This window comes from Cercospora kikuchii (assembly GCF_019650295.1).
Source record: "Cercospora kikuchii DNA, contig_00007, whole genome shotgun sequence".
Lineage (NCBI taxonomy): Eukaryota > Fungi > Ascomycota > Dothideomycetes > Mycosphaerellales > Mycosphaerellaceae > Cercospora > Cercospora kikuchii.
The window spans coordinates 1927472-1946345 of NW_025408588.1; the positions used below are offsets into that span (position 1 = coordinate 1927472).

The following is an 18874-nucleotide window of genomic DNA, read 5'->3' on the forward strand; positions in this document are numbered from 1 at the left end:
GATCACGCTGCCATCGATTCGTTAGCCTTAATTGGTTGAGTGCGAGACGACTGGCACTTCTTTGCAAAGCTTCATGGGCAGCTTTTCGCATCGGGAGTCACGTTGTGCTATGCTTCACCTTGGACGTTGTCTTCGATCACCATGGTTGTACAGCTCCACATCGTTCCGTTGAGATTTTCGACAAGACTTGGGTTGTGATAGACGGCAATAGACGGGCAAGGGCAGACAACAGCTCGAGCCGGATGTGGTTTGCCATGCAGCGCATTGATCTCCCGGAAAGGCCTTGAGTTCATCCGATTGTGGAAGACACATCAAAGCGCAATTACTGTGCAGACATGGGGAGTGTGCGAGCAGTGACACTGAGATCCATTCGCGCCCAGAGAACCTGCCGGCTTGCCGGCGACACAATTTCGGTATACCGTTCGATCGGGTCATATCCGCGACTGCGACTGCCCTGCAAGACGGATGACGAATAGCCCTATGCCTCGTAGAGGTGGCATCGGATGGCGTTTCTGGGCGTAGGTAGAACCAGCTTTGGACTCTGTACGGAGGCAGGAAATCTTCTTGCGCAAGATGTGCGTTGGATCCGCGTCATTCACTGCCCATCCAAGATGTCTAAGCAGGTAGGTACTGCTGTACAGCCACAATTTGCACCTGTGTTGTGTTTCAGGGTTTTCTCCGAAAGTGATCAAACAAGCGCCGGAAGCTGTTTCGTAGTCGCACGAGCATCGTGTGGCAAAGGCTGCGCTTCTCCTTTGGGCTGGACTTGCGTTGATCATCTCTTTGAAGACACTGACAGGGATCTTTGTGCGATGGGTTCAGTGGTGACTGGAATCTTGATCACATCGCCGCTAGTCTGCTCACGGACGAGGATGTGGTTCTACTGGTCGTGATCGTACGCAATTCATGGCGCTGGGTGACCTGATCCTGCACACGAGTAGTGCTGACTCGCATGATCACCGTGGTGACGGAGTGCCCACTCAGCCAAAGCTCGGGCATAGTGGCATTCTTTGGCAATAGCAGATATCAGAAAAGGGATGCCTGGCCGGGACGAAGGCCGATGGCGTCCGCGATGTTGTTGAACACCGGACGTATGTGTGTTTGCGGGATGATGGCGGAGAGTGTTGTTGGTGATGAAATGCAGAGGCCCCACGTCACCACACAGCAGCCTTCCGCGAGCCACGGCCGGGCCGTATGCAACCAGAGACATTGCTCTTGACCAGGACACCTTCCCGCAGCAGGGCAGTAGTCTCGCGCGCTATAGCAGCTCGAGCTCAACAAATGTCGCTGCGAGTCGCGGGGCATAGTCAGCATCAACGTGGGGTGCGCAGCAGAGTGGTTGATGATGAAACAGATCGCTTCGGCTGCCGACGCTGCCCTTGCAGGTGTACCTGTATGATCGACGCTGTGATGCAGAGCAGCAGAGCAGCGCGGCGTAGGCAGCCCACGAGCAGCTCTGATGGCGGAGTCTGCCAGGCACGCACGCGGTGCTGGCGGCGCTCGATGCATCCGCGAGGGCGAGGTGCTCATTTACCAGGGCGTAGCGCCCAAGACAGGGCAGCGGATGCATGGTGGTCGCACAGAACCCAGTTGTCAGCGCCACGCGATCTGTGCGATGTTGGCGGATGATGTATCGACTCGTGGGCTTCTCGAGCAGGCAGAGAAGGCGGGTCCGCTGCAGGTCTCGACTTGCTCCGGCCCATCACGCTGCCCGCGAATGCGCAACCATCCCTTGTTGGCAGCGCCGGGAGACGGGCGGCCATCCGGACCCGCGGCGGGCGGGCAGCGAGTGAATAGTGCAGCACAATTTCGGAGGAGCGTGCGCCGTGCAGATGAGGTGGAAGCGTAGGTTTGGCGTGGTCCATCACAGCAGAGGACAGGCTGACGGGCATCGCGACGACGTGTCTGGCCGGGGGCGTGCTGCAGCGCGCTGCTGGGGACGGCGCATCGAGGGTTGGCTGGCTGGGGTGCGCGCGCAAAGCAAGGCCGGACGGCGGCTAATGCGATCGAGTCAAGCGCACGCTGCACAGCCAGAGCGAAAGTGGGTGGGTGTGCGCATGGGCCCGCTGTCCGTGTGCGCTGTTTCAGAGGCAGCCGCTGCCGGCCAGTTTTCTGAAACAGCGCAGTCCTTCACTACTACCTCCTCGTCTCACGCTACTGCTCTATTCCAACGACACGCTTCACTTCACCTCTCCCCCAAAACACGCCTGTTTGCGCTCGCTGAGGCCGGTCCTCGCACTCTCCATCCTCGCTCGCGACTAGAGCTGCTGCTCGTCTGCTACATTCGTTCCTCCACCGCTCCGCCGCGCCTCCCGCCGTCTCCCTGCCTTCGCGCGCATCCGAACAACCGCGCAGCGAACTGGTGTCGTTGCCCGCTGGTTTCGTCCCCCCGAACGGCAGATCAAACACGCAGCATCCGAGCTCGTTTGGGATATACGCACCCAGCGCCCTCTTGCGCTTTTGCACGCCTGCCCTCGCCCGGCGCTGCGACAGGCTCCCGTTTCACCGCCATGTATCCTCAGCATCATCCCGCCATGCCACCGCCGCAGCAGGCGCGGTCGGTGGCCCCAGAGACCTTCCTGCTCGACCAAGAAGCGCAGTCCAGCCTCCCGCAAGACTCGGTTGTGGCTCTACAGCAAGTCGACAACTGTACGTCTCCAGCCTGCCGCCAATGGATGCACTCCAGACCGCATTGACTGACGCGTGTGCAGTGAAATACTTCCTCATCTCCGCCCCAGTGGACTGGAGTCAAGACCAGTACATCCGACGATTCTTGCTACCCACCGGCGAATATGTCTCCTGCGTGCTATGGTGCGTCTGCAACGCCGCGAGCCGCGTGCTGCTGCTGCGATCGACCTGTACTAACCCACCTCCAGGAACAATCTCTTCCACATCTCGGGCACTGACATCGTTCGCTGCCTATCTTTCCGCTTTCAGGCGTTTGGCCGACCTGTCAAGAACACGAAGAAATTTGAGGAGGGCATCTTTTCCGATCTGCGCAATTTGAAATCTGGCACAGATGCCTCTCTTGAAGAGCCAAAGAGCCCGTTCCTCGATTTCCTGTACAAGAACAACTGCATCAGGACGCAGAAGAAGCAAAAGGTGTTCTACTGGTACAGCGTCCCGCACGACCGTCTATTCCTCGATGCTTTGGAGCGCGACCTGAAGCGAGAGAAGATGGGCCAGGAAGCTACCACAGTGGCTGTCAGCGAGCCAGCCCTGTCCTTCGAGTTCGACGCGTCCGTCTCGCTGTTTGAGCAGCTCACGAAGGCGCAGCAGAACAACCAGTCAACATACAACGCGCAACCACCATCAATGCCACCATCGCATTCGACATCGCCAGTTCTGCGTGCTACCGATTCTATGCCACCACCGAACATGATCCCTCAGCAACAATTACCGCCCACTTCGATGCCAGCGCAAATGTCACACCAGCCAGATATGCAGTCGGAGCAGATGTCGCACATGCCAGGGTACGGCCAGATGGCGATGCCGCCCATGCCGTCACAGATACAAAAGACACGAGAACAGTCAATGGGTCCAGTTTTCGATCGAAATGGAGTGCCAATTTCGCAAGCTGGACAGAGACATAGCTCAATGCCAGCTTATATGGAATACTCGCCCGCCCCTTCATTCGTCTCGTCACATTTCGAGGACTACAGCCAACGCGGTCTGTCCTTTGAACCGCTCACCCCACCCCAGCATTCGGTGGGCATGCCTTCTGAGCCAACGTACATCGCCAACGAGGATACTGGCTTGTATGCAGCGATTCCGGAAGTCGGCCTCCAACAGCCGTTCAATCCGCTCATGTCGGTACCACCGAACCTCTCTGGTGCGCACTACCCCTCCATGAACCGCCAATACCAGCCACAACAGGTATACTCCGTCCTGGAAGGGTCTCCCACCTACAAACAGCGACGCCGACGATCGAGTCTGACAAACAGTACAGTAACAGGTGTGACCACTACAGCATCCTCGTCCGGGCACACGCACGCACATTCCGTCCATCGTCCAAGTGATCTGCGCCGATCTATGTCGACCTCAGTCCAGCCACAAGCTATCCCAGAAGGGCAAGAAATGTCGTACAATGATTCGCCCACCAGCATGCATACCACACAGCATCCCGGCTCTATGATGGGCGAGCACAGAGAGCTCATGAATCTCTCCCGTCACAGCACGCCATCGCACGCGGCGGAAGGAGCTCATGATGAGCAGCGCGCGCATCGACAGATGAGCCATGTCCACAATGAGGATTACTCCAACTACAATCACAGTCCAAGTCAAGATTACCGGGCCCATCCTTCAATGCAGCACCATGCTGTGCAGCGCACAGCAAACGGTGTCTTCCGCCGAGCAAGGTCCGCCACCCTGAGTGAGATGACCCCATATTCTCAGAAGAGCCATTCGTGCCCGATTCCAATGTGTGGACGCCTCTTCAAGCGCTTAGAACACCTGAAGCGCCACGTCCGCACACACACCCAGGAACGACCTTATCTGTGCCCCTTGTGCAACAAGGCGTTCTCTAGATCGGACAACCTTGCCCAGCATCGTCGCACACACGAAACTAGCGCTGACGGTTCCGCCCCGTCTGAAGAGGAAATGGAGGAGGAGCGCGATGCACTGCAAGACGCACACGATGAGCCAGACCCAATCGATGAGGCGTCCTACCAAGCGATCGCCATGACCACTGGCACAGAGTTGCCAGGCATGCCGACCCACGTCGATATGGGAATGGTTGCTCACAATGACATGGCCCCTCCACCTATGGTCACAACTGGTGCTGACTACCACCACTAAGAGGCGGCTATCACGGAGGTACTTGGCAAAGCGCACGGCGCTGTTCGATTCTGGCAGCATGCTTAACGAACTTTTGACACGGCAACAACTTTTACTACTGTGGTTTTTTTCCCATTCAAAAACTAGACCAAAGCTCCGCACTGCAGTTGAGAGGCCGCTTTGAGGCGCCGCAGCTTGAGCGCTCGCGCCACGAATGTATGATGAAAGAAGAAGTCTTTACGGTCGACAACCATTTTTTTCCTTTTGAATTGAAATAACCTTTTTCTATCGATTTCTTCTGGTCTTCGCACCTTTGAGAAGGCGCTGGGGGAATTACAGATTCTTTTTTTGCCTCTGGGTCATCGGTGGCGCTTCATTTGTGTGTGTTCCGAGCGCGGCGAAGGTCTGGGTTCATTGGCACCGGCAGGCAGGCAGGCAACCGGGATACACTTTTGTGCGATTTGTTTGTTGGGCATCGGCACAGACCTTTGGCATGATGGATCCACAATATTTAAAAAGCTTCATTGCTGTTGACAGCGGTTGCTACAATCTTGTCATAGTCGTTTGGTGCACTACATCACAGCATTTCGTTGCATGAATGTCCAACAATCTACAAAACTGTGCACGCATAGCCATTCCATCTCTGATCGACTGACAACGACCAAGCAAGTTCCCGGCAACGTTTCTTCACAAAAGATGCGAGCGTACCCGGCATACAACCTCGCACGCACACACCACGGATCCGTGGACGCAATCCTGCCATCACACACTGTCTTCGCTCCTTCCCAGAGTCTACCTCCTCGCACGTGACTGGATCCTTTCATGATCGGCTATATGTGACGCCACAGAATTAGCTTTTAATATGAAACACGATCAAGGTGTTTCAACCTCCTCATTAGTTCGTTCGCGCCCACTTCTCCTGATCAGGCTGCATCAGGCCATCACTTGCCGTGCGAGCCCTCTTTGACCAAAAGGCGTTTCGAGGTCCGGCCGAGGGAGAGACGGCGATTAACATGCTGCTAAGTATGGATGGTCTTGTTCGCTTTGCCAGCCTCTTATCAATTATAGCTCACGAAGTCCTTGTCCCACTATTTGTTGAGCTCGCCTTGTTCTACGCATTGTGCCGTTGCCGTCGTATTCGCCTGCTATGGCTTCCGGCTCCGCGTTCGCGTGGCGTACGCATGAACATGAGGCTACTGTATGTATGCGAGCCGCAAGGAAAGGGAAGAAGCGGCAGTCTCCTGCTTAATTCGCTTCCGCTATCATGCAATAAGCTGTGTCGTGCGCAGTAGTTCGATTCGACCTTCTGTGCATGACTCCTGTGGTTGTTGTGGCGTGTAATGCATGCATGTGCAGAATCGATCATGCCGGGTCGATTTTCTTGTTCCGCTTCCTTTGCTGTCATCGTGCAATGGGAATCGGCGGATCAGTCACCGAAGTACAAGGAAGTGTGAGCTAGCTTAAGCGATGTCTTGTTGAGGAGAGACTTTCTTTTCGCCACTTGTGTGATGTTCGGGACTTGGTTGTAAGCCTGGTGCGGGAGGGTTTCGCTCCGTGCATGTGGGGACTGCCAGGGAAGACTGGTTGACTTGGAGGACTGGACAGCTCTGTGTCCGTATCGATTATAGAATGGTTTGCTAATATTATCGATCGTGATGGTGGACACTGGTGCCCATCTCCATGACGGTAAAGCAGCGGGCTTAGTCGATGACATCGTCTAGCATGATTCCCGGCGCCAGTACGTGCTGCTATTATCGGGCTTTCTGGAGGTCGAGGCCTTCGTCCGGGAAGATCATCGCGTGTTTCACGCATTTTGTCTTGCCCCCGATCGTGTAGAAACCTGCATGCTGCATGCCACAGCTCGTGCTATCTGCCGACAATAGGGGAAGCGCTGCCCACGTGCGTTGGAGCAGAGGGCGGCAGTTGTGCTCCAGATCTCCAGTCTCAGCTTTTCTCCGGTGTGCAGTGGGATCCACACTGATCAGCTCCCGGAACGACATGTGAGACTCGTTGCAATCGACGTAATGCGTGGACATTCTCACTCCTTTCTCTAGTTGACGGTGTTGGTCACTGCTGTATCAACTCTGCCACGCGTCGAGCTTCTTCTTGAGAGATGATTCAGTTGTTACTAAAATGTCACGCATTGTGCCCGGCATGCTCACATGGTCTAGCACGATCGACCTGCAACAGATGTCAGCTTGCCCTATCACTTCCTGTCAGACTGCAAGTACCGCTTTCAGCTGTCACGCTGATCTTTCACTGTGCCGGCTAACCCCATAATGCACTCCAAGAGCGACTCCAAGGACTATACCCACGACCGCCAGGCCGACTATGATGGCGAGCAGCCATGGAGCGTTGCTCCTGGTCATCGTCGCCTCGTCCCGCGTGCGTTCCAGATCCTGATCTTGAGAAGCCGCGTAGAAGGCACTGCTGGGCTGCAGACCGAAAGGAGCCTCGGGAATCCGCTCCAGCGAGCTGAAGAACTGATTCTTCAGCACTGGACGAATAGCATCTGGATCTCTGGTATCAGAAGCCATCGTACAAGCAGACGAATCTGCTCATCTGAAGAAGTGCGGTTGGCGACACAATTATATGCGAGAGCTGAGCCAGCGCATCGAGAGATTTGCTTCTACCCATCCGCCATTCACGAGCACTGACGTTTTGTGTAGCACAAGGGCTGAATAGCTTCTCGGTTGGGTGGGATGATTTATCGTTCCGGAAAGCCACATACCAGGGATAAGCGCAGCAATCACACTGTGATCAAGTTGTCGAGCCACGTGAAAGCCAGGCATGAACACGAGGTCAGCACGAGAATGCCGATCATGGCGCTGGATAAAGCAGTTCGTGGCCTTCCGTTACGAGGAAGATATCGCACCATCCCTATCGCACGTCACTTGTGGCAGTGGCAGATAGCGAAGACCCCATATGCCGCGGAGGGTCAGCCTTCGATTTGATGTGACGTGTGCGGCCGTTTGTTGGAGCATCATGATTAGTTACATTTTGGCGACCTGAGAACCCACGCAGACAAATATGTGGCGATCCTGCGCCTCAAGGTGTTGCAAAGCTCGCGATTCGCGACGAGCTTCTCATTCCAGGTCACTCAGCTGAGTGACGAAGACCTGTCAGCGCATCTCAATTCGGATGTATTTGTCCGGTCGACTTTGGAAGTGTGCGTTGAATGAATGTTAGACGCTGTGCGGATCGTCAATGGGAGAATAGCACTCAAAGACGTGGCCAGACTCCATGGAAGGAGTTGCAGAGGTCGGTCAGCTACCCGATCCTATAAGTGTCATTGTTCTCCTTTGCTCCTGTAAGGATGTGAAGTTATGTCTTGTCCCATGAAACGGAAAATGTCCGGTTGAACTTCAACGTTGACTGCGTGTCCAGCACAGTGAGATCCGACTTGCACGTAGCAGCAATCTCATACGGTCGCTGAGAGCAAGAGCGCATGCCGGCACTGTATGTGAGACGCGTGTAGTTTGTGTTGGGAAAGAGGTCGCTGGGGTCTGTGCCTTACGTGATCATGATGCCAAGGCCGCTAAGCTCTATGTAGCACTAGCGTGCACGAAGTCGAATATTCCCAGCAGCAACACCACGACTCTCACTTTTCGCTCCTTAGTTGCACGACGCACACATCGCCCAACGACCGATACAATGGCACCAAAGGCAGCAACCAAGGGCAGTAAGTGGTACACGAGAGGCATTGAGCGGGATCGCGACACTGCGCTGTCGCAAGAGCGCCTCGAATCGGCATTCCCCCGATAACCAGAGGACTGACAATGTTTTGCAGAGTCCAGCAAGCCATCTGCAAAGGCTTCGGCCGCCGCAAAGGCTACGCTGCGCGGAGTAAGCATCTCCAATCTACCTTGAGGCGTGTCAGAGCTCCCATCATCTGACGGCTTGTTTTTACAACAGGTCAACTCGCACAAGGTCACCAAAGTCCGAAAGAGCACCACCTTCCACCAGCCAAAGACCCTCACGCTCTCGCGTGCGCCAAAATACCCACGCCGATCGATCCCACGCCAGCCTCGCCTCGATGCCGGCAAGGTCATCATCCACCCTCTCAACACTGAGAGCGCAATGAAGAAGATTGAGGAGAACAACACCCTCGTCTTCATTGTGGACGTCAAGGCCAACAAGAGGCAAATCAAGGAGGCCCTCAAGAAGCTGTACGACGTGGACACCGTCAAGATCAACACCATGATCCGGTAGGTTGCTATGCGCGCCAATGAATGGGATATGGGCCGCGCGCTAACAAGTGAACAGACCAGACGGCTCCAAGAAGGCTTTCGCCCGCCTGACCGCTGATGTCGACGCCCTCGACATTGCTGCCACCAAGCTTGCCATCGTCTAAGCTGGTGTAAAATCAAAAGCGATGCTTGCATTCGGTACTGGCGTTTGAGCAGAGCTCTTGGAAACGAGCAGAACGGTATCGGCGTTCATTTGAGATGACCTGGTTCGGGGAGTATCGAGGAAAGCCAATGCGCTTCCCTCTGGAAGAGCATAGTATACAGCTACTGTACAAGCGCCATGCGATCAAGCTTTCGCACCACCATATATGAGTTCATGATACCCATTTGCTGTTCATCACCCGTCTTCATCTTCCGCATCCTCTTGGTGTCTTTTTGCTGTCTCAAGCCACTGCCATGCGAATCTGGATCTCGCATCGATGGCGCATCTATTGCGCTCTATACATGTTGTACAATCCATCTTTCATTCATGGCCCACAGCTCATCATCGAGGGCCTCCCCTGTAATAGTGGATGCAGTGTTTGCAATCGTGCGGGTCTTTATCGTTGCATTTTCTGAATGTGCTCTACGACCGCCTGGCTGGCGTCCATGAATCTGTCAACGCAGTTGCGCATGCAAGGCTCTTCGTATCGATCCAGTCCGCCTTGTGAGATTTTGGAAGTGATGCATTTCTTGAAACAACGATCTAGCGCAAGTCAGATATGCTTATCACGCGAATGCGCGAAGCGAAAGAAGTACCTGTTAGGTCGTGTACCATGTTCTGGATGTTTGCCTTTTGGCTCTCGCCCTGGATGAACTGGTGCAGGTCCTTCTTGTCCTTGTCGGACAGGTTGTTGGCCAAGTCGGGGTTGATGGAGAGGTTGTCCATGGTGAATCGTAAGTGCTGTATCGGTGAGAGCTGATGAACAACAATGGTCGACTCGGGGAGCTCTGCGCCATCCGGTCACGACAAGAGTCTGCAAGCGCGTGGACCCTGTCGTCGGTGTTGCGCATGGGCCAATCCCGGCTTGGAGAAGGTGCGGGACTTCAAAACTTCCATTCACTCTCAACGACATCTCAATCCACCAACCTGTCCCCTCAACTCGCCGCTTCGCGCAGCTGCACCGATCGGCACACCGTCACTCGTTGGTCCAATTGCTCCGCCCAACGTCATGTCGCGAGATATCAATAACAGCAAGGCCCAGCCGCCTGCGCCGTAAGTTTTCTCTTCTGTTGACACCAAACCTTGCACACACCGCAAACACCTCGCCCGCCGCGCTGCTCGACACCGCCCCACCACTCGCTCGCACCGCACCACCCACCATACTGACACCATGGATACCAGAACGCCGCAGAACACCCCCGCCAACAATGCCCCTATCTCATCGCACGCTCAGGCACCCAACCTTACGAGCCTGAAGGAAGGTACGCTGCAGCAAGCTTTTCACAGTCGCCACCGGGCACAGAGTCTGATTTTGTCCGTGTGTAGAGGACCTTGACCGCGCAGCAGCCGCATCCATCTTCGCTCAGAACCCTCGTCTGGTCTCGATGATGCAGAACAAGCTGTCTGGCCTGATTGGCAAGTCGAGTGGGTACGTTGAGTCACTGCCAGCGCCAGTGCGAAGACGTGTCGCGGGTCTCAAGGGCGTGCAGAAAGAGCACTCCAAGCTTGAGGCGCAGTTCCAGGAGGAGGTTCTCGAGCTCGAGAAGAAGTTCTTCGCCAAGTTTACCCCACTGTACGAGAAGCGTGCGAAGATCATCAACGGCGAGGCCGAGCCCACTGATGCCGAAGTCGAGGCCGGCGAGGAAGACGACGAGGAAGATGAAGAGGCGGAAGAAGCCAAAGCAGAGGCAGACAAGAACGCTCAGGGTGCAGATGCTGCAAAGGGTATCCCAGAGTTCTGGCTGAGCTCGATGAAGAACTCATCGCTTGCCGAGACCATTACCGACCGCGACGAGGAAGCACTCAAGTTCCTCACTGACATCCGCATGGAGTACCTCGATCGCCCTGGCTTCCGCTTGATCTTCGAGTTCTCCGAGAACCCATTCTTCAGCAACAAGACCTTGTCCAAGACATACTACTACCAAGAAGAGAACGGCTACGGCGGTGATTTCATCTACGACCACGCCGAGGGCGACAAGATCGACTGGAAGGCTGGTCAGGACTTGACGGTCAAGGTAGAGAGCAAGAAGCAGAGGAACAAGAGTAAGCGCCACGCAATCCGCGGCATTACTGAGGCCAAGCTGACCATTTGATGCAGACACCAAGCAGACCCGCATTGTCAAGAAGACGATTCCAACACCATCATTCTTCGACTTCTTCAACCCCGCAGTGCCTCCAGCTGACGATGACGAGGAGATCGACGACGACATCGAAGCCAAGCTTGAGCTCGACTACCAGCTCGGCGAGGACATCAAGGAGAAGCTTATCCCACGTGCGATTGACTGGTTCACTGGTGAGGCTCTTCAATTCGAGCAAGGCTTCGATGACTTCGACGAGGACGACTTCGAAGACGAGGACGATGAAGATGAGGACGAGGATGACCGCGACGAGGATGATGAGGACGAGGACGAAGATGAGGTATGATGGCATGTCGACTCAACGACCTCGAAACCACAAGCACTAACATGACTGTAGGAGGAGGGTGGCAAGCCAAAGCAGGAGGCTGCCGAGTGCAAACAGAGCTAAATGATTAGACCCTGATATGCACTGAGCGTGCGTCTCAATGGCGCCGGCAGTCATGAGATACCCTCGACTTGCATCACATCACACTGGAAGTGCTCCAATCTGGCATCAGACTCGATAGCGATAGATCTCCTCATTCGGGCGGCGGCGGCGGCTACTTGTACAGTTTTGCACCGACACACGTGGAGATTAACCTCCCCTCACGCCGCCATGACGAGAAACCAACCATCACGTTCCTTATGAATTTGTCCACGTTGACAAGACACCGCGCACACAAACCTCCTTTGCATCGACAGGCGTTTAATCTGATTAGCAGTCTCTTTGCTTTTCTTTTTGCTTCTTGCGCGCCTCCACCAACCATCGCCGATACCACCAACGAACGACAAAATCACCAATACATATCTTAATCAACAACACACAACACCAAAACTCTGCAAAACAGTAGCAGTGGCGCCTGACCGGATGATATGAATGACGACGACCTCTTCTGATCAGAGTTTGAAGTGAAACTGGAAAGACGGCGCAACTGGCGATGGGACTTTCAATGGGATTGCAGGGTAGCGAATAGGCGCATGAACGAGGATGGAGTCCTGAAGTCTGTCTGCGATGCTTCTCTTGACGATGACAACTGTTGCTACTGCTACTGCTGTTTTCTGTCTGGTATGCAGGTGTTTCAAGTGGAGAAAGGAGAAGAATGGGAGGGAGGTAGATAGTGTCTGGCTCGGTTTTCCTGAAATTTGCATGTTTTCATACTCTGCTCAAAAGTCTCTTGCGTATCTCTTTGTTGAACTGTAGTGTGTATCGGTGACTATCTGAAGGTAGCGCCTATGGCGCTGCCTTATACCTCCTAGGGACAAAGCTCTTTGAGGGTGAGATATGAGGAGCCTCCCCAACACTATTGTGACATTTTACGCAATCATGTGTGAAATATGCGTCTCGTGATGTATTCCCTAGTCATCTGTAATTTCCCCTCTATCGCCTTGATGGGTATCTATGGTCGCGAATGTAATCGATACAAGAGATTTTCGTTTGCGTCAACGGAGGACCCGATGTCGATGCTGATGCGTGCTGCAAAGAGAGCACGTTGTGATGAATCTTCCCTCGGAGAAGCACTTGGGCTGTAACTCATGTTTCCAACAAGAAGGCTGGAATCGGCGGAGTCGGATGCATGCCACTGATACTTGTTGAGTAAGATTGTAGTGATGCTCGAGCGATCCTTGTGAACAGTTCTGGGCCCATCTCGGAGGTCGAAACATTCGGTCAAGTCTCTGGCTTCAACTCGACGTGGAAGTTGTTCATGCCCGGTCCATCTCGGACTTTGAGTTTCTTGAAGTTCTGCTTATGCGGAGGAGCTGGCTTGTCGCGTAGCTGCCAGAGGTAGTAGACCAGCTTAGAGCTCGTCTTGCGTTCGAGTAGAACATAGCCCAGAGAAGCCATGATGAGAGTGAGGCGTTCGTCGTTGAAGTACCTGCTGTTGAGCACACATGAAGCCGGCAGGACGAGGAAGAGGGTCGAGCGGTAGTTCGTCAGGGAAGCCGGGAGAGCGCTCTCGTCTGTTGCAGTCATCGTTCGAATGGGTGATGAGGAGAAAGTTTCTGACGATGCCTCTGAAGACATTTCATCGGAGTCGTCCTCGACCTGCCGCTGCCGCAGGAACTTGGTCGTTCGCCGCAACATTTCTCCTCTCTCTGCAGCCGAAGGCACGAAATTTAACACCAGACTCAGCGAAATCACATCGAATTTCTCCTCATCTGCTTCCAGCGATGTGCTCGAAGGTAGCGGTCTCTGCATGAAATCCTGCTGCAGGATGCCCGGAGCCTGAGAATTGAGATCAATCCGAGTGATCTCGAAACATCCGGACCTCGAACACGCGTTCTTGGTACTCAAAGCCCCAACCTCAAGCATCTTGAACTTTGGACGTAGCTCACTGAGATCACGCTTCGCGCAGTTGAGCCACTTCATCAGAACCAGAGAGGAATCTCCGCCGCGGTCGGCGGACTGGCCTTGAATCGAAGCGGCTTGGTAGGCTTTGATTCCACCGAGAGCTTGGAGCTGAGATTCGATGATGGTTGCTAAGGTGATATTCTTCTTGGCTTTGGCGGCTGCGAGGTCTTTTTGGAGTTGGTGGAAAGTGACGATGGTCTTTTGGGTGGCTTTGGAGGACATGATCTTCTGGTCGGTTTTCTTGGCGAGGGGTGGGCGGCCGGACTTGAGGATTGCCGCGCGCTTCTGCTTGTTGCGTTGATTGGCCATGGTTGCGACTCAGGCGCTGTCGTCTATCTGTGTGTGCTTGGAACACGAGTTTGGTGGTCTTGAATCTCTTTGAGCTTTTGGAGTCTGTTCTCGCAACGAGTGCAAGTTTCGTCAAGGATAGTCGTATATCAGTAAGAGATGACAGGTGCACGACCACATGCAAGAGCTGCTGCCTGCGAAAGTCATGTTGAAGAGTGGGTCATTGCTATTTTTTCACGTGAAGTCGTCAAGTGAAGAAGGTGTCCTGGTGCAAGTAAGGCCAGAAAATTGGCAGCTGTGATACGTGCTAGAAACTACGCAATCGGTATGCACACTTCATCATACTTTCCTCCACTTGCACTTCCACACACTTCAACCCGTATCTGAACAATGCACTAACATCGTCACCGATCATCAAATCGAACAAGATCACATCGTGCACATCTGCGATGCTTTCTGATTTGCGTGTGCTACGCACCGGAAGAGGCTGGTGCTACGGCTGCCGCATCTTGGCCCTGCGCCGAGAACTCTTGAACAGCTTCGAGCCTATAAGGATCATCGAGGCTCAATATTTAGAATGCATCCATTTGGCATCGCGCCATCCTCAGGAAGCATGAGATGATGTATGGACGTCAGAGGCTCAAAATGAAGATAAGTCTGCCTTCTTGCTCGGCTTGAGTTTTCGTTGTTCACAATTTCTGCGTACGCTTTGCAAGATGAAGCTCTCCGTGCTGCTGACGGTGCTCAGCGCGGCCTTTGGGCAAGCTCAGTACGATGGTGATGTTGTTGCGTACTGGTGAGTAACAGTTTTTCCTGGGATCAGAATGGCCAGCTAACTGAATTGTAGGGTTGATCAATCCTCTGCTTTGGCAAACAACAGCCTGATCGGAGGTCTCCAATCTCCTCCCTCCGGCTGGTTTACTGCCATTGTGCACGCCTCAGTCTATGTTGCAGCCCTGCAGAGTCGGGATGAGGAGCTAGCATTCCAGCAATTGGCTGTCAGTCATGCAGCTCATAACGCATTGACATGGACTTTCCACGGCACACGCAACTTCGCCAATATTTATGATAAGATGTCGAACATTACTGCTCGGATCGGGATCAATCACACAAGTGATGATTACCGACGAGCTGCAGAAATCGGCCAGTCTGCTGCTGTTCGAGTGACCACAGCACGGCAGGGCGATCTTCTCGATAACTTCGTTCAGTACGTCTACGGACCAGAGGAACCAGGTGTCTATCAACGCACTCCAGGAGGTCTGACCGCGCCGGACACACCTCAAGCCCGCTACCTTCGCACTTTCGGCGGCATTGGCAACATCACACGCTTCCGTGCTCCTCCCCCACCAGCGATCGACTCCGAAGAATACGAAGGCATTCTCAACTACGTCAAAGCCCAAGGCGAACAAAACTCCACCGAGCGCACAGACTACAACACCGAAACCGCCTACTTCTGGCGCGAATCCTCTCCCATCATCTGGAGCAGATTCGCCTACAACGTTCTCGCAAACAGATACGCCACCGACGTCCTCAGCTCAGCGAAATTCGCAGCCCAACTCAATTACGCCTTGGCGAACGCCGCGATCGCCGGCTGGGATTCCAAATCTTTCTATGATGCTTGGAGACCTGTGACCGCTATTCGTCGAACAGACGTCTGGTTGCCAAGTGGTAACAATGTTTCTGATCCAGAATGGACGCCATTGCTGAGTCCTACGCCAAATCACCAGGAGTATACTTCAACGCATGCGTGTTTTGGAGCTGCTGCGGCGGCTGTGATTAAGGCGTGGAATAATGGTTCTGATACGATTGACACTCTGCTCAGTACGAATGCTACTGGGCGTGGAGTGATTCAGAGGCGGTATACGAGTTTGCAGCAGGCTGTGAAGGACAATGGAGATAGTAGAATTTTTGGAGGTGTAAGTTTTGATCTGACGATCATTTCTCTGAAGATTGACGTGCTAATTCATATTAGATCCATTTCCAGTTCGCGTCAGACGTCGGATCTGTCGTCGGCAACGATGTTGGAGAGGCTACATTGAAAGTCTTTGATGACAGGTGGTGGGAGTTCTAAGTATTGAGGACAGAAAACTAGTATGGTAACGTAATCGCCAGTCATGGCGGATTTTCACAAGCTACAGCAGCTATACCGTAATACGAAGCGACATCTTGCATGTCAGTCCATGCTGTCTGCATTCGCATTTCATCCCAAAAGTGGTCTCCAAAACGCCTGCGCTATGCTCTTGCCCCAGTCTATGTTCACAGGCCCAAAAATGCAGAGTCGTCAGTTCATCCGTGGCAGGTATCGTGGCAATCGCAAATCATTCACTGCATTACACTCTTCATTTCTTCTTTCGCAGTGTGTTGCCTTGACCCTCGAAATTCTGCTTCTTGCTCTGCTCTTCTTCGCTCTGCTGCCCGTCCTTATTCGGCACCGGCTTGATCTCGTAGCCAAAGAAGAGCTTGTTGGGTGGAAGACGGAGTGGTTGCGGTCCGTTGCGGTGCTTCGTGGATCTCGGTGCCATGCCCGGAATCGCAACTCCACCTCCAGCGTTCGAGATTGGCGTGCTTGTTCCCGGCGTCGATGCAGGTGTCGCTGCTGTGCCTTTGCCCTTCTTCGCAACTAGTCTCTGTCCCGCGCCACTGAAATGTGAGCTCGCCTTCTCGTGCCCCTTTGCTGCTTGATCTGAGTCTGGCTTGATGGCGTTGTAGTTGATTGCTTGCGCCATGCTACCTTGTACATGCATGCCCCCGCCCATTTGTCCCATCTTCGAGTTGATGCTGTGTGGCGTGCTCGTTCCACTGCGCTTTGGCTCCTCGTATCCGATAGGTGGTGCGAAGTCGACCTCCAAATCCGTCTCTTGCACACTGATAGCCGTCCTGTCATTCTCTGGCTTCACCTCCAATACCGCGATTTCGTAGACGGTGTCGTTGTAGCTGAAAGTGAAGACGTCGCCTTTGCTCATACAGCTGAAGCCACGGAATGCCTGTTCTAGCACGGCTTTCGGGTCGGAGATGTCGAGGAAGTTGATGGATTGTGGTTGAAGCTTGATGAAGCGTCCAGGTGGTAGACTCGTGCTCTTGGTTTGGATCAGGTCGCCCGGCTCCAGCATGAGTGTCTGCATCATCCAAAAGGGAAGATAGCATCGCCCCTCTTCCGCTGTGAACTCGAGTACACCAGCATGTGTTTTTGTCTCTTTTGTGCCGTTGATGAGCTCGAAGAGCATGGGGTATTCGATGTGGAGTTGTGTGAGCTTGTCGAGAGCCGATGCTGGTAGGAACATTTTGCCGCCGTGGTTGGCGGCCTCGCGCTCAGGACCGGGCATCATGGCGATAGGATAGCAGCGGTAGTATTCGTCGAAGCGGCGCGGGCGCCCGCCAACGCCACGGCCCATTACGCCAGCGCGGTACATTGCGAGGGGATCGTTGTTGTCGTAATAGTACGACATGTCTGTTGTGCGAGGGAGTGTATGCAGGACAGGCTGCTGACGAGCGGGTTTGCTGTGGTTTTATCGCAGGCAAAGCTTTTTGGGGTTGAGGTCCGGAGGAGAAAGACTTTGTAGATCAAGTACAAAGGTGAAGAGCTACGAGGCTTTGAGGACAGAATAAAGCCTTAGTCAGGCATACAAAGGTGAATAGGCACGGAAGCTCGCGACTGGCGCGTGAAGTGACCGCATGTGAGAGACTCGAGCTCGGAGCTATGACGGACACCTCTTGTCTTGGCGTCCTGGTCAAGCGCCGACGACCGCTTTCTCGACCTCCCTTTGCCAACACGAAAGCCGCTCCTTCAACCAGTCCACCTTCGGCTTGGACGCCGACGACTGCGAGACCGTTCTTTCCACTCATCGCAAAGCAGATGATGGCCATTACACGCTTGATGTGCCCCTGCTTGTGGGCACCGCACAAGCATTTGCGGAGCACCGCCTTTTGAGGCGGCATCTTGCCTCGGACAAGTGGCTCGCTGCTGTCACACGCCCGTCGTCGTGGCCTCTGGATACCGTGCGATAAACTCGTGATCGAGGCGAGTGTGCGTCACGCGCAATGCATGCTCTATCAAGGACAGCATCTTGCTCATCAGAGTGGTCTGGAACACCCGGTCTAGAGCACAAGTACTGCAATCACGTCAATGTTCGCCCAAACAGCTACTGTTTCCTATTCTTGCAAAGTATATCTAGACTCGCCACACCTGTCCGGCTTCTTCCACAGTATGGTTGATCTCTGCATTCAGGACTTGACTTGCCCCGTGGCTCGTAAATTCTCCGCAAATGTGGATCTCAAGGCCAGCTAATTTGCGTTCTGTCACAGAGTCAAGCCCTATGCGACAGAGTCAAGCAGACGCCAGAACTCCATCACACACATGCAATCAACTGTATTGTTGATGTGCAGTGCTTTCGTCACAGCGCTGGAGAGTTGATCAAAACGGTTTGGTTTGCTGGAATTTGGCCGTACGAAATTCCATTCGTGTTCGCAGAACGAACATGGCCGCCACATCACCTGCTTCGGTCTTCAAGCCCATTGAGTCCGACCAGCTTCCACTATCTACAGTGCGCAACAACACCATGGAACACCCTTGCATGTGCTCGAAATTCGACTCTGCCAAGCTCTAACTTAGTAGGCTAAAACAAACACTACTTGCCACAGCTACGACAGACACCCTGCATACCTGTCTAAACGGTGAGAGACGTTGCCAGTTAGTCCCTGTCACAGCATGCCTATTGCAGCAAGATAGGAGGAAACTGTTCGGTCCTTAATGCAACCGCTCTCACACTTGCCTAGCCGAAGCTCGACATGTGTGGCAACCGCAGCATACATATACATCGCGACTGACCCCATCGCATTGCATTCCATCCAGCACACACTCACTCTACACTACCGACTTCCACTCGCTTCATTGCAGATTCATCACGACATAGCACGCACCCTGCACCAAAATCAAGTACTATACCAAAAGACC

The 18874-nt window shown here is 53.9% G+C and overlaps 7 protein-coding genes across 7 annotated transcripts; 4 read left to right on the plus strand and 3 right to left on the minus strand.

Annotated features, from left to right (window-relative positions):
* Positions 1 to 2510: 2510 nt before the first annotated feature.
* CKM354_001084500 (uncharacterized protein) lies at positions 2511 to 4797 on the plus strand (the record flags this gene model as incomplete). The annotated part of the gene is made up of 3 exons (XM_044806314.1): positions 2511 to 2649; positions 2712 to 2811; positions 2877 to 4797. 3 exons carry the CDS (start codon positions 2511 to 2513, stop codon positions 4795 to 4797), a joined length of 2160 nt encoding a protein of 719 aa, XP_044662249.1.
* A 3633-nt stretch (positions 4798 to 8430) lies between these two features.
* CKM354_001084600 (ribosomal 60S subunit protein L25) lies at positions 8431 to 9130 on the plus strand (the record flags this gene model as incomplete). The annotated part of the gene is made up of 4 exons (XM_044806315.1): positions 8431 to 8458; positions 8567 to 8622; positions 8692 to 8984; positions 9043 to 9130. 4 exons carry the CDS (start codon positions 8431 to 8433, stop codon positions 9128 to 9130), a joined length of 465 nt encoding a protein of 154 aa, XP_044662250.1.
* A 435-nt stretch (positions 9131 to 9565) lies between these two features.
* CKM354_001084700 (protein transporter TIM8) lies at positions 9566 to 9894 on the minus strand (the record flags this gene model as incomplete). The annotated part of the gene is made up of 2 exons (XM_044806316.1): positions 9566 to 9711; positions 9765 to 9894. The coding sequence occupies 2 exons, from the start codon at positions 9892 to 9894 to the stop codon at positions 9566 to 9568; spliced, it is 276 nt and encodes a 91-aa protein (XP_044662251.1).
* A 283-nt stretch (positions 9895 to 10177) lies between these two features.
* On the plus strand, positions 10178 to 11694 carry CKM354_001084800 (histone chaperone NAP1; the record flags this gene model as incomplete). The annotated part of the gene is made up of 5 exons (XM_044806317.1): positions 10178 to 10221; positions 10351 to 10430; positions 10495 to 11211; positions 11267 to 11586; positions 11644 to 11694. The coding sequence occupies 5 exons, from the start codon at positions 10178 to 10180 to the stop codon at positions 11692 to 11694; spliced, it is 1212 nt and encodes a 403-aa protein (XP_044662252.1).
* Positions 11695 to 12951: 1257 nt separating this feature from the next.
* On the minus strand, positions 12952 to 13944 carry CKM354_001084900 (25S rRNA (adenine2142-N1)-methyltransferase; the record flags this gene model as incomplete). Its single annotated transcript, XM_044806318.1, has 1 exon — positions 12952 to 13944. One exon carries the CDS (start codon positions 13942 to 13944, stop codon positions 12952 to 12954), a length of 993 nt encoding a protein of 330 aa, XP_044662253.1.
* Positions 13945 to 14639: 695 nt separating this feature from the next.
* On the plus strand, positions 14640 to 15994 carry CKM354_001085000 (uncharacterized protein; the record flags this gene model as incomplete). Its single annotated transcript, XM_044806319.1, has 3 exons — positions 14640 to 14719; positions 14771 to 15839; positions 15896 to 15994. The coding sequence occupies 3 exons, from the start codon at positions 14640 to 14642 to the stop codon at positions 15992 to 15994; spliced, it is 1248 nt and encodes a 415-aa protein (XP_044662254.1).
* A 268-nt stretch (positions 15995 to 16262) lies between these two features.
* Positions 16263 to 17369, minus strand: CKM354_001085100 (uncharacterized protein; the record flags this gene model as incomplete). Its single annotated transcript, XM_044806320.1, has 1 exon — positions 16263 to 17369. One exon carries the CDS (start codon positions 17367 to 17369, stop codon positions 16263 to 16265), a length of 1107 nt encoding a protein of 368 aa, XP_044662255.1.
* Between the last annotated feature and the right edge of the window lie 1505 nt (positions 17370 to 18874).